The sequence below is a fragment of the Echeneis naucrates genome, chromosome 7, assembly GCF_900963305.1.
Source record: "Echeneis naucrates chromosome 7, fEcheNa1.1, whole genome shotgun sequence".
Taxonomy (NCBI): Eukaryota; Metazoa; Chordata; class Actinopteri; order Carangiformes; family Echeneidae; genus Echeneis; species Echeneis naucrates.
In genome coordinates, this window is record NC_042517.1 from 3,367,283 (window position 1) to 3,380,309 (window position 13,027).

Sequence of the window (13,027 nt, forward strand, 5' to 3'; positions counted from 1 at the left end):
TTTATCTTCTCTTAGCCAGAATCACTGAAAGTTGTTTCATCTGCCATCAAACTAGTTCGACTGGAAATCCTTTACTGTTACAGGACACGCTTCTGTGAGGTTAACAAGCAATATTACGCAATGTTTGTGTGCAGAGTAATATTCGTTAATGTGTCCGTGCTCTCCTGTGTCTCCTGTTTCTCCCACACTTGTCTTACTTTTACGTCCAATGTCCATCCCTGCATAAATCACCTCAAGTTTTTTTTTTTTTTTTAATAGTCTCAAAATTGAAACCCTTCCGGGTGAATTCTGATCACTGTTTTACCGTTAATTTAAACTTGTTACAGTTTATTATTGGTAAACTAAATATCGTTAAAATGTACTATTCAGAACTAGCAATGGAAAATGTTGCTGACATGACATCTGAACCCTGAAATACAACAATATCGACAATTTGCAGTAGACTGAGTGATGCATTTATCTATCAGGGGTTCATAATTGTGTTGCTCAGTTATGTTATTGACTAAACAAATTAAAATGCAAAAAAAAAGGCCAGTAATAAGAGCTTTGCTGGAGGTTTGTCATCCAAAAACAACAACAACGACAACCCCAAACAAACACATATTTGTATGATATCGTCAGTATGCACGCATCCTGAATATTTTACTTTTACTGTTATTCATCTGCCATCAGAAGCAGAAGAAGAAGAAGAAGAAGAAGAAGAAGAAAGAAAAAACTGGCAAAACATTATTATGGAAAAAACCAGAAGCAGCTCGGGATCGTCACTTCCGGTGGATTAGCTCTTCGGCTTTAAAAGGACGCGCCGAGAAATAAAACCTGCTGTGAGGTTGACAGGTAAACAGACACATGTCGAGTCGGAGATGACTTTAAAAACTGTGAGAAATAACAGGCCAGACAGACAACAAAATAAAATAAAATAAAATAAAATAAAGACAGAGGCAGGCTCCAGTCTGAGGGAGACAGAAATCGGAAACAGTCGGTGGGGGGGCGGGCGGGTTCATTTTGGGGTTTGTGCGCGTTTTTAGACGTCACCATCATCGTCTCAGGTAAGAGGAGATGCATCTGTGTGTGTGTGTGTGTGTGTGTGTATTCATGCATTTATTATTTCATTTCATTCCTTCACTGCTGCTTTGCGTTTTCTGGGGTCTTCGCGTTGTGACGCAGTTGCGCCACTTTGCTCCAAAAATCCTCCGCGCAGAGAGGACGGGATGCCGGGCAGCCTCCTCCCGACTCACCTGCTCCTTTAGATGGGCTGACTCTACGTGTTGGCTTTTTCAGGCTTTAACAAAAACCCCAAAATAAATCATGGCTGTAGGCGGCGTTTACACATGTGTTTTGGGCCAACCTTCATTTGAATATTAAAAAACTCCATAACTAATCCAGACTATTTGAGCTGAGAGCCTTTTTGATTCTGAGTCATTTACTATGTCCTGGCTAATTAATGTCTTTTAATAAAAACCTAGTTGCTTATATGTCATATAAATAATTGAATATCTTATTTCATATAACTATTGTGTAGACTGATATCTAACCCTTAAATCGTTGTAGTGTATTGCTAATATGTCAAATAAAATTCACCCTAAACAATATTTTAATGGCTTTGTGTGAGAACAAAAGGACATCATCCAAAGAGAGCTAATTATAACAACTCCTGTGAACCTGGCGTCATGTTTCAAGGTAATGTCACAACAAGTGCTCAAGAATGTATTTGGAATTCAAAGCAAATCTTGGCAGAGTTGCATAAGTAATTTGACTAGTAGAGCAGGTCCAGACCAAACACTTCATCAAGAACAAGAAAAACTTCTGCAAGGGACAGAAAGTTCAGATAGAAGTAGACTGAGAGAGGGAGGTAAAAAACGACGACAGGTGGTTGTGGAGAGGTTCTGAGTTTTCTAATAAGGCGTAAGGTGAAACAAGCCTGTCCTGGAAAATGTAAGTATGACTTTGACCTGTGCTGTTTCTGTGCTACGGCAGACTGAAACCTCTGCAGATGATCACATCGTTGGTTTTGCAATTGCTTTTCCAAGGATTTTAGGAATGAAACTGGAGGTTAGATGTGTTAGATCAGATGTCTACGATCAGCCAGAACTTCTGGATCCAGATGAAGTTTGTTTTTTTTTTTTTGTTTTTTTTAAAGTCTGTGGTACTTAATTAACAAACATAATTCTTGCTTCTTCTTCTTCCTCTTTTTTTTTTATCTTCAGCTTTAGTACTGTGAGCCAGAGAAGATCATGATCCTCCTGTCTGCCTCATCCGGTAGGTATTTCACTTTGCATCAAAGCGCATCAGACATGTTTACCTGCATAAAAACGACACGGGTGCCAGAGATTAAGGAGGATTAAACCAGGAAGGAAAACTGATTCTAGTGCGTTTTGAGGAATTCTGACGCTGCTTGGACTGAATGAAAAGGAAGAAATACACAATTTTATTTAAATAATAATGACAATAATAATAATAATAATAATAATAATAATAATGCTCAGATGTATGATAAAGGGAACATATAGAATCAGTTTGTTTTCACAGCAGTCAGAAAGCACTCCCGTTAGAATAAATTAGATCTAAATGACTATTATTTACACAAATAACACTCAACACAGTCAGGAGAATTAATGGACTCTTTATAGGCATAATAGCAGGGCGCAGCACAACAATGGCTTTCCCATCATGCATTGCACTCATTAGGCGGCAGTTGACGAACAGAGACCTGCTTGAAACAGACTGTGTTCAGCTCTTCGGGCCGTGTCTTCTTTTTATGAGCAAAGTAACGTAACTTGACTGCAAAGCCCTGGAAACCTAAAACAACAAAGAAAACAAAAATCACAAAACTTTACAGTGACGTTATTTTCCCACAAAAAATACGCAGAGTGTCGTCTGCATGGGCGGATGCGCTGTGTTTTCCCCCGTGAAAAGTTGTCGCCCGCCCGGCTGTAGTGAGAAGTCAAAAGCATGCTGTAAAGTAAAACGTGTTTGTTGGCTTTCTGCTGTGTCTCATACGCTGTTTTCTTTCAGATGAAGAGTCTCTTGAACTCGCCTGGCTTTGGAGTCACAGGAAGTTCTCTTGAACGGTTGCTACTGCAACACTTAAAAGCTATTTAAACGTACGCAGGTCATCAGGTCAGCAGTCATTCCTCCCTGCTGACTCAGATGCTGTTTACTATCCTTCGTACGGCAATTTTTTTTTTTTTTTGTCATCAGTGCAACTAAACATATCAAGTTATGATGATAATATTTAAAATAATAATAACGACTTTTACTAATCGCACTCGATTCAAACATGTGGCCTGTAAAACTCTTGCAACTGATGACGTGAGCCCCATGTGGTTCAGTAAAACATAAGAACCAGGTGAGGTTGTAAATCCATCCTTGCACAACAATCTCCTTTAAAGCCTGGGCTGCACAACAATTAGCTCAGTGAGCGCGACTGTCTCAGGTCACCATGTTTGATCGGTATGTGTCCAGCTCACACCCACTGTAGCTCCCGGTGTATGTGGTAGTGTCCCCCCCCCCACCCCCACCACCACCGCCATCACATAAGTTCACATATTGTATCCTTTTTGAAAGAGTAATCTCCGTATTGACGTTTAATGCATGTCATTGTGGCCGCTTTTTTTTTTTTTTGTTTGTTTGTTTGTTTGTTTGTTTCCCTTAAACACTGAAAGCATATGTGTCACATGTTTATTGAATACGCATGACTGATGATGATGTAATGAGTAGGTGATGAGGCACTCTGTCATGTCGCATGCTGGACGCTGTGCACGCCTTATTGAATGAATGTACAGTAACAGATGCATTTTAGTGATCAGAAAATGGATGAATGTATCGTAAGGTCGGTCTCCGTCCAATTAACATACGTCTTGGTAAGTGATGCTTCTGTTCCATAAGACACAGGGTTCAGTTTTATATTTTCGTTTTAAATACACACACACACAAAAAAAAAAAAAAAAAAACAGAAAGAAAGAAACACATTTATACAAATCACCCACAACATAGACTTCAAGTAGATGATAAATCCTACAAAATGTTTTATTCTGTTAGCGTGTGAGAGGAAGATTAGTGAGATTACTTTTACTCCTCTTCTCCCCCTTCCTGATGATTGACTCAGATTTATACAATTTGCAGGCTGTTCATCTAAAAATGCTCAGCCGCTCACCCAGTCACAGTAGGGATTTAGCATTTCTCTTAAAATCACCACAGAGCTGGTCGATCTTACAGAAACTCCTACTCACTGCCGTTGTCGTGTGGTCTCAGGTTTCTTCCAGTGTACCAACAAGCTCTTTCTGAGTGATCGGGCCACAGGCCACCAGATCAAGGAATTTGCTCGAAAAAATGCAGCAAATGCTCTGTCGGTTGCCAACATGGTCATGGGCATGGCCTCCATTCTCAGCAGTCTCAGCGGGTGAGTGGACACGCCGTCTTTGGATTCTACCCCTTTAAAACCTTTCCTTAACTTCAGCTAAGCTGCAGGACTGACTAAAAAGTAACAACATAATGCTATCTTATGATCTCTAAGGATACAAAATCAGCTTCTGTAGATTTCAGGAAGATAATGCTAATGATGTAAATGAAAACAGAAATTGAAGCTCTTAAAACTAAATTTACTCGGAGCTCAATAAACTGCACAGAAATGCATGACATTTTATTTTGAATTGAATTATAATACAACAGCATTACAGAAAAGTTATCAGGTACTTATTTTTGGTCAGTAAGTAACAACTGAGGGTGGGCATGTGTTGTTTAGGTAATAAAAACATGACACAAGAGCTTTTATAGAATTATAAAAAACTAAGCAACAGAACTAAAGATGTAACATTTAAATGAACATACATTTCAGAAAACACATCATAAGATGATAAGTTTTGATGCTTCAATCTGACAGTTCAGATTTAATTTCCCCCCTTTTTTTTTTTTTTTTTTTTAAACTCTAACTCACTCTAGTTTCAGTTTGCACCCACAAGTGAAAAGCTGTTGTCAAAAAGCTGAAAGTCACCCTCACTGGTTTTGTCCAGGCACCATCATGCTGCATGTTGGCTGGTCCTGATTGGTTACCTGCTGGATTTAGCAGATGGAGCCGTTGCCAGGAGACTCAATGCCTGCTCTGCAGTGGGTAAGTGAAGTATTGTGGTCAACGGCTTTTACTGAACATCAACTCCAGCTGGGGTTGTTTGGCAGGATCTCTAATTTGGCCGCAAAAAAAAAAGATTCAAACAAAAGGGGAGCAGACAGAAAGAAGCCTTGTAGCTGAAATACACTGGATAGTCTTGCATCGTGCTCAGGCTTCATTAAATCATCAAATCCGTCTTTTATTTGATGCAACTTTGCAAGTTAACATCCACGTTAACTTTTCGAAAAGTGTGCTATGAGTTTTTTGTGGTTTAGGTGTGTGTGACCTTTCGGAGTGCCCTGTGGAATAACAGGCACCTGTTGCAAATGTACAGCATCAAAAGCCTGGCAGATCGCAGCACTATATATAGTGTGCAGGAAATCAGGAGGCACAATGAGCTGCCTCCAGTCTGTTATACCAGAATCCCAAAATTGCTCCCAGGTGCATCACAATACACCGCTGGCCGCACATTTCAGGGGGCTTTGTGTCCCCGACGGGGGTTTTTCTGCATGACTTTGCAGGTGGATGTTGTTGTACCCCTCCAAAACCCTCCACGTATTTTTGTCAAATGAACAATCACTTTCTGATTAAGCAGCCTAATTCCAGGGGGATCACGGTCCAATTGTCTATCTTATCCCATCGCTTTGGCTTCTCTGCATATCTGAAATTGCTAAAATTGTTGACCCCGGGCCGCGGAATTCCACCTCGTTCATTCCAGCCGCGGCCTGAATCACCTCATCCTAAATCTGCTAAAAAACATGCTCCGTGCTCCTGAGGGATAAAGAGACAAGGCAGGGGGAGAATGTTGTTTAGAGATTGACTGCCTTTTGGGCTGACTCTGAAATTTCCACTTTTTTTTTTTTTTTTTTGTGCCTGCACATTTCACACCACCCTCACATGTGGGTCACGTTTGGCGGTGTCCATACTGGAGAGATAACAGATATAACGTTTTTTTTTTTTTTTTTTTATGCATCCTCATGACTGAAGTGCTGTAATAGGACAGTTTGATGATTCAGAATAAAAAGCCCTAACATACAGTCGTTTCAGTACCAAAGTATTCAGTGATTTTCTTTTTGTACTCAGGTGCAAAGCTGGATGATTTCGCCGACTTTACAACATTCGGCATCGCCACGTCGCTGCTGTTGAGAACATCTGAGCTGCTGGATAACGTCCTGTGCATGTGTTACGTCCTCTCTGTGTTAACCCGCCTCTGTTTCTACTCAAGCGGTGAGTTTCATAAACGTAACTGCTCTCACATCCTGTTCACTAGAAAGAATTTCTGAGAGGTTTCATCTGTCAAAGTTGGTTACTCTTCATGCCCCTTTTATTAATTTATTTATTTACTTGAATTATTTGGTTTTGGTTCTAAGGGATCCCGTTCATGTACCGCGGCCTGCCCTGCATCTACTCCTCAGCCATCCTGGCCAGTGCTTCCCTGCTGTCTGGGGGGAACATGGTGCTGCTGCGTGCCATCGCACTGGCCATGATCCTCTTCATGATCAGCCAGAGTTTCTACCCTCACGACAGAGTGCTGGAGTCCCAGGCCTGGAAGAAAGTAGTTTATGCTGGAGGTAAAGCTTCCTTTTTTTTTTTTTTCTTTTTTTTTTTAAACAGTATGTTTCTTATCTCTTTAGAACAAAATCATAGCTTGTGAGAGAAACGACTGCCAGAACTAATTCATTCAGAAGCCTGTTTTGAAAATGGGATCAATATTTACCCTCTGATCTTTTAAGGTGGAAGATTCATGAGCTGAAGTTTTGGCATAATCTGCCTCTGAAACTTTTACCACCACCCAGATACGATGTCTGGTTTTTAGTTTGTACTGCTTAAAATTTGAGACTGAGACACTGTCAGGATGAGCCCCCTTTTTTTCAGATGAGCTGTATGAAACCACACCAAGTTATTATTGGGTGGACTGGGTTTAATTAGTTACCAGGTAACTTTTCATCCAGCAGAACAGCCAGGTTGGTCATTTGACATCAAGTTTTTGAATTACTATTTGGAAAAACGTATAAACTAATTCAGGACTAAAACTAAATCACTGACTAAATGATTTGAGCCATAGTGTGTTTAATACCTTCACAGCCTGAACTGCCACTGTTCACTTAACCTATCAGCTATAACCAGCCTGACATTTCTTAAAAAAAATAAAAACAGAGGATTATTATGAAGATTATTTTAGATTTTTGATTATTTTCTGACGTGTGGTTTTTCAGTTCTAACAACCTCTTCTTCTTCTTCCGTCTTTCATTTTCAGGCGTTGTCATGGTGTTCTGCTCTTTCTTCCCGCCGGCCTGTGTGTACTATCTGCTGTGGTCTGTCTCCTACATTTTGTTCCCGACATCCCTTTGGAGCAGTAAGGTGTGAAACGTGTTCTATTGGGTTTACCTCCGGGCCCATCAGGGTGAACCGATGCTTCCAGACCGTTGCTGCTCCTACTGCCACGAAAAACCGAACACGCTCAATGCGGCGGGCAAATGCTTGCTCTGTATTAACCTTTATTTTGATGCGAAATCTCTGAGACACATCCCAGACTAAAGGGGGTCACAAAATGAGGAGTGGGGGAGGATATTTTAACATTAGTGGTAACAATTAACCCTTCTTATCTTTGTTGCATTTTCTCTGCAGGGTTAGGGTCGGGTGGCACCTTCCAAAAACAAATTTCCTTCAGGTTTAGCTTCGCTGTTATCGCACTACTGCAGTATTAATCTAATTTTCTATTATTGTTTGCGTGTGGGGCAACTGGGCAATAGAAAAAGAAATGGCAAATATGTATCTATTTTGGTGTCATTTGTTAATTCCTGTTATGATGTCCACAGTTTCGAGCATTACTTCAGGAACTGTTTGGAGAGCTACAGTATTTAGGTAAGGCTTTTCATCGACAAATCTACCGCGTAATCCCTCACATGTTCTCCTGGTTTTATCTACAACAACACCAACAGCACTATGACAGGTTTTTGTGTTTATGTCAATGAGGTTAGTGATCATCAGGTGCAGTACTGACTTTTGAAATCCACGTTTGCCATTAAAAACGCAGCCAGAGAAGACTTATGAATACAATGGAGTCCGAATGTATGCTTAAAAATTTACCCCAACCCAGGCTCATGAGATCCCTGTTCTTTAGTCTTCAAGACTTTTCACCACGTTGTGGCTGAAGTCCTTGAAATGAGGTGTGAGACTTGAGTGTTTATTCTATGTGTGGTTTTTATTTGCTCCTTCATTGCTCATGTGTTTGCCTCTGTTTTAAGAGGTATGTCAAATCCGCTCTGACACACCATTTCAATGTGCATCTCTGACCGCAGCTGAATCAGCCACGACACTGCAGGATTTATTTATTTTTTTTGTAACACCACTTGTCAAAACAGCCGCAGTGGCTTTATTGATTGAGGTGGAGTCACAAATGTAATATGAGTTGACGTAGCAGTCCTTCAATCGCACCGCAGTAGCACCTCTCTGCCCTCAGATGAGTCAGTGCGAATTTACACTTTAAGAGCAACAAAAACACAAACTGCAAAGCCGTCTTTTCCTGCCACCTAGTGGGAGAAAAAGTGCACTTTGCTGCTGTTTTCCTTTTGTTGTTGCTCCACTGCAACCGCAGCCGGTCAGAGGCAGCACTGAAACTTTGAATCCACAAAGATCAGGCAAGGAAATAACGAGCTTTTTCGTTACTCTTCAGCTTGGTCAGTATTCAGTCTGAGGGACATCTTTTTTTTTAAAAAAAACATTCCTTTTTAGCAAGGACACACATTTGACAACGCTCATTATGTCCCACAACAGATATTTGTACCTCTCTGCTTTGTGTGTGATAAATTGGGGGGTTGTCAAGTTTTCTACAGATTTGTTTAGGGGCTTGATGAAGATAAGAGCGCACTTGACATAAATCTGTTCACTCAATTCACTCCTAGAAAGGTCACTTTTAAGGTTTTAAAGGCAGATGCCGAAATAAATGGCATATCGCTCATAATTAGGTTCTAATTATGATTTTAATGAGCATGGCATAAGCTTCAATTCATAGTGGTGGAACTTCTCACTCTAAGAGGGTTTTCTGGGTGAATACTGAACAGGTGGTGCAGGATTTGAATAAAGAATTCAAAAATTTGAATCAAGACGTCTGTTTTTAAAAAAATATTGCTACAACAGATTCAGACACTGATTTAAACCTACCGTGGTTTATGGTAGCTGATGTCGGGGAGAAACTCTACCGTTTTAAAGTGCATTAACAGGCTGAACACAAATCTACTGTAGGATAATCAATAATGCATTCGACTTTCCTGTGTGGGTGTTTTGGTTTTCATGCTGTAGAGTCACAGTCATGTTTGCATGCCAAGAGCAGTATAGATACAAAAACTGTACTTTGCCCAGTGATTTAAAAAAAAAAAAAAAAAAAAAAAAAGGAAAAGAAAATTCTCTTAATGAATAATAAGATCTGTACTTTTCAGTTTGTATATTTTGACAATAAATGTAAAAATAATCAAATTGCCTCCAATTTTATTTATTCATCAATGTAGTCATTTTTTTTTTTTACATGCCAGGTCCATCACCAGGACTTAGAAGATGCTATTTTGCAGCGTTTTGCAGCATTTGCAGCACAAAATTGCATCCGTTTATGTCACATTTATTGCATGGTTGCCTCTTTTAGTTTGTACGTGAGTTTAGGAGATCAGTCCGGCCTTTTTGTTGTACACCAATATGTCCATGACCTCAGGAACATGAAGAGGTTTAAGAGCTGTGAGGTCCAGGGAGGAATCCAGCAGCTTGATGATGGCTGAGAACGTGGGTCGGTCTTTGAAACTCCACATCCAGCAGTACTTCATCAGGTCATACCTTCAGGAATATGTAAACAAAATCATCGGTCATCAACATTTTGGTTGCACACGTATTCCTGAGGAGAAGGTTTACTAAGCTAAGTTAAACTAAGCTAACCGGCTGCTCCCTTTTGTGTGTGTGTGTCTGGGACATGGTAAAGGTAGAAACTACAGAAGGGGGATTACGGCCATCTGTGTTTTTTTTTTTGTTTTTTTTTTATTTATTTATCTTTTAATTTTGACTTTCAAACTGATGAATTCTGAGAGAAAAGTGAACTTACAACGATCCTCCACAATTCGCTGGTCTCTTCATTCGATATGACCCCTGCAGTTTTGGAAGGACAGACAGAGGCTCTAACTCGGGGTATGGAGGAGAACCTAAGATTAAAAAGAAAGAGGAAACTAATCTGAAAATGCAAAATCATCTGAAGCACAAAAGGTCGATAATAAGACTTGGTGCTTTACCTAAAGTTATCATTTCATAGAGTAAGATTCCAAATGACCACCTAGAGAAAAGAGATGCGTTCACACATCCGACTCACTGACGACAGAACAATGTGTTTTGCTTTCCCAGCCTTAACTCTGCCCTTACACATCGCTCCTGTCGATATTGAGCTGCATTATGATCCTCTCTGGAGCCTGCCATTTGAGAGGCACCTCTGATGCCCTCTGCCTAAATGCTGAATCCGTTCTGCGTCCTCCAAAAGCCTCACCCAGGCCTGACACCCGAGCGGAGAGGCCTGGGCCAATTAAGATGTTCCTGGCAGCGACGTCCCCGTGCACCAGCCTGTGCTCTGACATCAGGTAATCCTGGGGGAGGAATACATTGCAGACAAAGACACAATCCTTGGCTGAAGTATTCATACAGAGGACAAACATTTCCCAGCAGTGGCAACTGCATTCCTGACCTTCTGCAGTACAAAATGACGCCTTCCCCCTGAGCAGGGCTTCTAAATTTGAGTTAATTTCAGCCTTGTTTTAGTTTCAAATGATAAATGTGTAGAAAGTGACTCACCAGACCGGCTGCAACCTGTTTTGCCACCAGAAACACTGACCTCTCAGAGAAGATCTGCAATGGATCTGTATCAGTGTCTGAATTCCTCTGGAGGGAAGAAGCAGTCGCTCAAGTGAGAAGGGCGAGTTTGGTCAAATTTAACGTCAAGCTTGAGCCAAGAAATTGTACAACACTTACATTTCTGAGTGTCCAGAGGAAGTGAAGGAGGTTTCCTGGCATGTAGTCATCTAAGACGAGATACATGGGCGGGCGCCTGGTCTGACAGTGCAACATCTGCACCACGTTCTGGTGTTTGCACACTGTGGCGTGGAACAGGAGCCGCTCCACAAACTCCTTCGCCTCAGGCTGGTTGGGGCCATCTAGATAGAGTCAAAAAGGCGTACAGGTGTACAGATATACCAAACAAGGGATGAGCCGCGCTACTGTAAGGGTCGGTCCGTCCTTCATGCTGTACCTCTCAGGGACTTCACCACCACGGCAGAAGAGGAACCGTCTCCCCTCTTCAGCAGACCTTTACAAATGGGGCCATAACGGCCAGCTTGCCAGAACTCTAGTCCCTCAAGAACACACTCCTGAGGGATCTCCCAGGAATTTAAAACCTGCTGGACCTTTGGAGTGCTGACAGAAGCTGCAGTCAGGGTGACATTCTGCTGGCCTGTTAAATCAAACAACAGTAGAAACTGATGAATTTGATAGTGTTTCATAGTGTTTGTATAAAGAAGAAATACAGTGATTGCATTTCGTACCAATTGCGAAAGGACTCGACATTCTGTGTGCTCTTTGTTTGTTCTTGTAGAGGCTGCAGAAGATCAGAGCCACCACCAAAACTGTGCTGAGAGCCAAGACAGAAGGGATGACGATCACAGCGAGCGGACCCGATGACTCCTCGTCTAAACAACCGGGGTAAGAAAGCAGCAAAGTCTGCGCACTTCAGAACAGCTTGTCGTTCCCAAACTAAGAAAGGTGAAGGTCAGGGGATTGTGGATTTGGCGCATGCAGACCAAGTGTGACATGATTGGTGGAGTTCCAGCTGTTGTGGAAAACTTACAGCATTGGAGCGAGGTGTCATTCCTGCATTTTGTTTCCACGTCCATGAGGAGCAGCAGACATTTCTCACACAAGTGAAAGCAGCCGACCACACATTAACAAGAGAAACTGTGACAGAAGAAGAAGAAATAATATATGAAGGAACCAAACGTGACACGCAAGTGGGACTGCCAAAGAAACACATTTCCTACCTGACATCTGATGACCTCATGATTTCCAGTTTGGTGATAAATGAACAGCAGCAGAGGAGATGTTGGAGATGATGAGGTGGGTGGTAAAAAAAAAAACAAAACAACAACAACAAAAAAAAAAAAGACACAGCTATTTATCAACGGCTTTTAAAAAACTGACTCAGCTTCACCTGGCTGGCTGCGAGGCCACTGACCGTCGTGGTGAGCTGGAAAGTTGACTGAGTTATTAATGATTGACCCGTTAACAGAAATGATAACACTGAAGAACCTTTTCCCTCGGTCACACTGTAGTACGGGGATCATTCCCCATACACTGAGCTTATTTTTCTGTGTGTGTGTGTGATTGTGTTGGGAAGGTCAGGCCAGTAAATCATTCATTATAAAATATCACAACACAGAAACGAGTAAAAAAAAAAATTAAATAAAAAATTAAAATAAAAAAAGGAAATTGGAGAGGAGATGTGTGCAGTTTGTGGAACAGTTCTTTCAAAAACACACTTTTGTGTATCTTTGTGTTGCAGCTGAATTGTAAGAATAAGTTTTTAGTTTTATTGGTATCAGTGTTGCTGAAATGTTAATGGGGGGGGACAGACTGGTTCATCCACTGGGGGGCAGGACTGCGCAAGAAATCACCTTCCCCCCCCCCATAAAAACAAAAAAAAAAACAAGCGACATCCGCCTCGATCCGGAGAGGATCCACTTCATCTGGAAGCTGGAAGTCCAAGTTTGTTGCGCTAAAAACAAACATCATCTGGGCCATTTGGACGCCCCCCCCCCCCACCATGTGAAAAAATATGACCCACCCCCCTCAAAAAAAAAACAAAAAAAAACACCATGGAAACAAAATCCAGCGCTTCCCAGCCAC

At 41.3% G+C, this 13,027-nt stretch overlaps 2 protein-coding genes across 5 annotated transcripts; one reads left to right on the forward strand and one right to left on the reverse strand.

The window, feature by feature from the left end:
• The first annotated feature begins 806 nt into the window (after positions 1-806).
• Positions 807-9,431, forward strand: tmem269 (transmembrane protein 269). 4 transcript variants are annotated; one of them, XM_029507044.1, is made up of 8 exons: positions 807-1,046; positions 2,205-2,256; positions 3,013-4,162; positions 4,252-4,399; positions 5,010-5,107; positions 6,188-6,331; positions 6,475-6,675; positions 7,362-9,431. In XM_029507044.1, exons 3-8 carry the CDS (start codon positions 4,093-4,095, stop codon positions 7,469-7,471), a joined length of 771 nt encoding a protein of 256 aa, XP_029362904.1. In that variant the 5' UTR covers positions 807-1,046; positions 2,205-2,256; positions 3,013-4,092; the 3' UTR covers positions 7,472-9,431. The 4 variants fall into 4 exon arrangements, with proteins under 4 accessions (XP_029362904.1, XP_029362907.1, XP_029362903.1 ...); XM_029507047.1 differs by lacking the exon at positions 3,013-4,162; XM_029507043.1 differs by lacking the exon at positions 807-1,046 and adding an exon at positions 1,735-1,932 and having other exon boundaries at positions 2,205-4,162.
• A 325-nt stretch (positions 9,432-9,756) lies between these two features.
• On the reverse strand, positions 9,757-12,018 carry LOC115046726 (tyrosine-protein kinase STYK1). The gene is made up of 9 exons (XM_029507287.1): positions 11,973-12,018; positions 11,671-11,814; positions 11,379-11,579; positions 11,102-11,283; positions 10,925-11,011; positions 10,502-10,719; positions 10,375-10,415; positions 10,191-10,287; positions 9,757-9,928 (listed from the first exon to the last, which is right to left on the reverse strand). The coding sequence occupies exons 1-9, from the start codon at positions 12,016-12,018 to the stop codon at positions 9,757-9,759; spliced, it is 1,188 nt and encodes a 395-aa protein (XP_029363147.1).
• Positions 12,019-13,027: the final 1,009 nt, after the last annotated feature.

Excerpts from the sequence above, each read along its gene's own strand:
- tmem269 (XM_029507044.1), top strand. The coding sequence starts at position 4,093 with ATGATTGACTCAGATTTATACAATTTGCAGGCTGTTCATCTAAAAATG. Across the intron at positions 5,108-6,187 it reads CAATGCCTGCTCTGCAGTGG|GTGCAAAGCTGGATGATTTC; the intron begins GTAAGTGAAGTA and ends TTTTGTACTCAG. Across the intron at positions 6,332-6,474 it reads CCTCTGTTTCTACTCAAGCG|GGATCCCGTTCATGTACCGC; the intron begins GTGAGTTTCATA and ends TTTGGTTCTAAG.
- LOC115046726 (XM_029507287.1), bottom strand. The coding sequence starts at position 12,018 with ATGGACGTGGAAACAAAATGCAGGAATGACACCTCGCTCCAATGCT. Across the intron at positions 11,012-11,101 it reads TCCTCTGGACACTCAGAAAT|AGGAATTCAGACACTGATAC; the intron begins GTAAGTGTTGTA and ends TCTTCCCTCCAG. Across the intron at positions 10,416-10,501 it reads AATATCGACAGGAGCGATGT|GTGGTCATTTGGAATCTTAC; the intron begins GTAAGGGCAGAG and ends TCTTTTCTCTAG.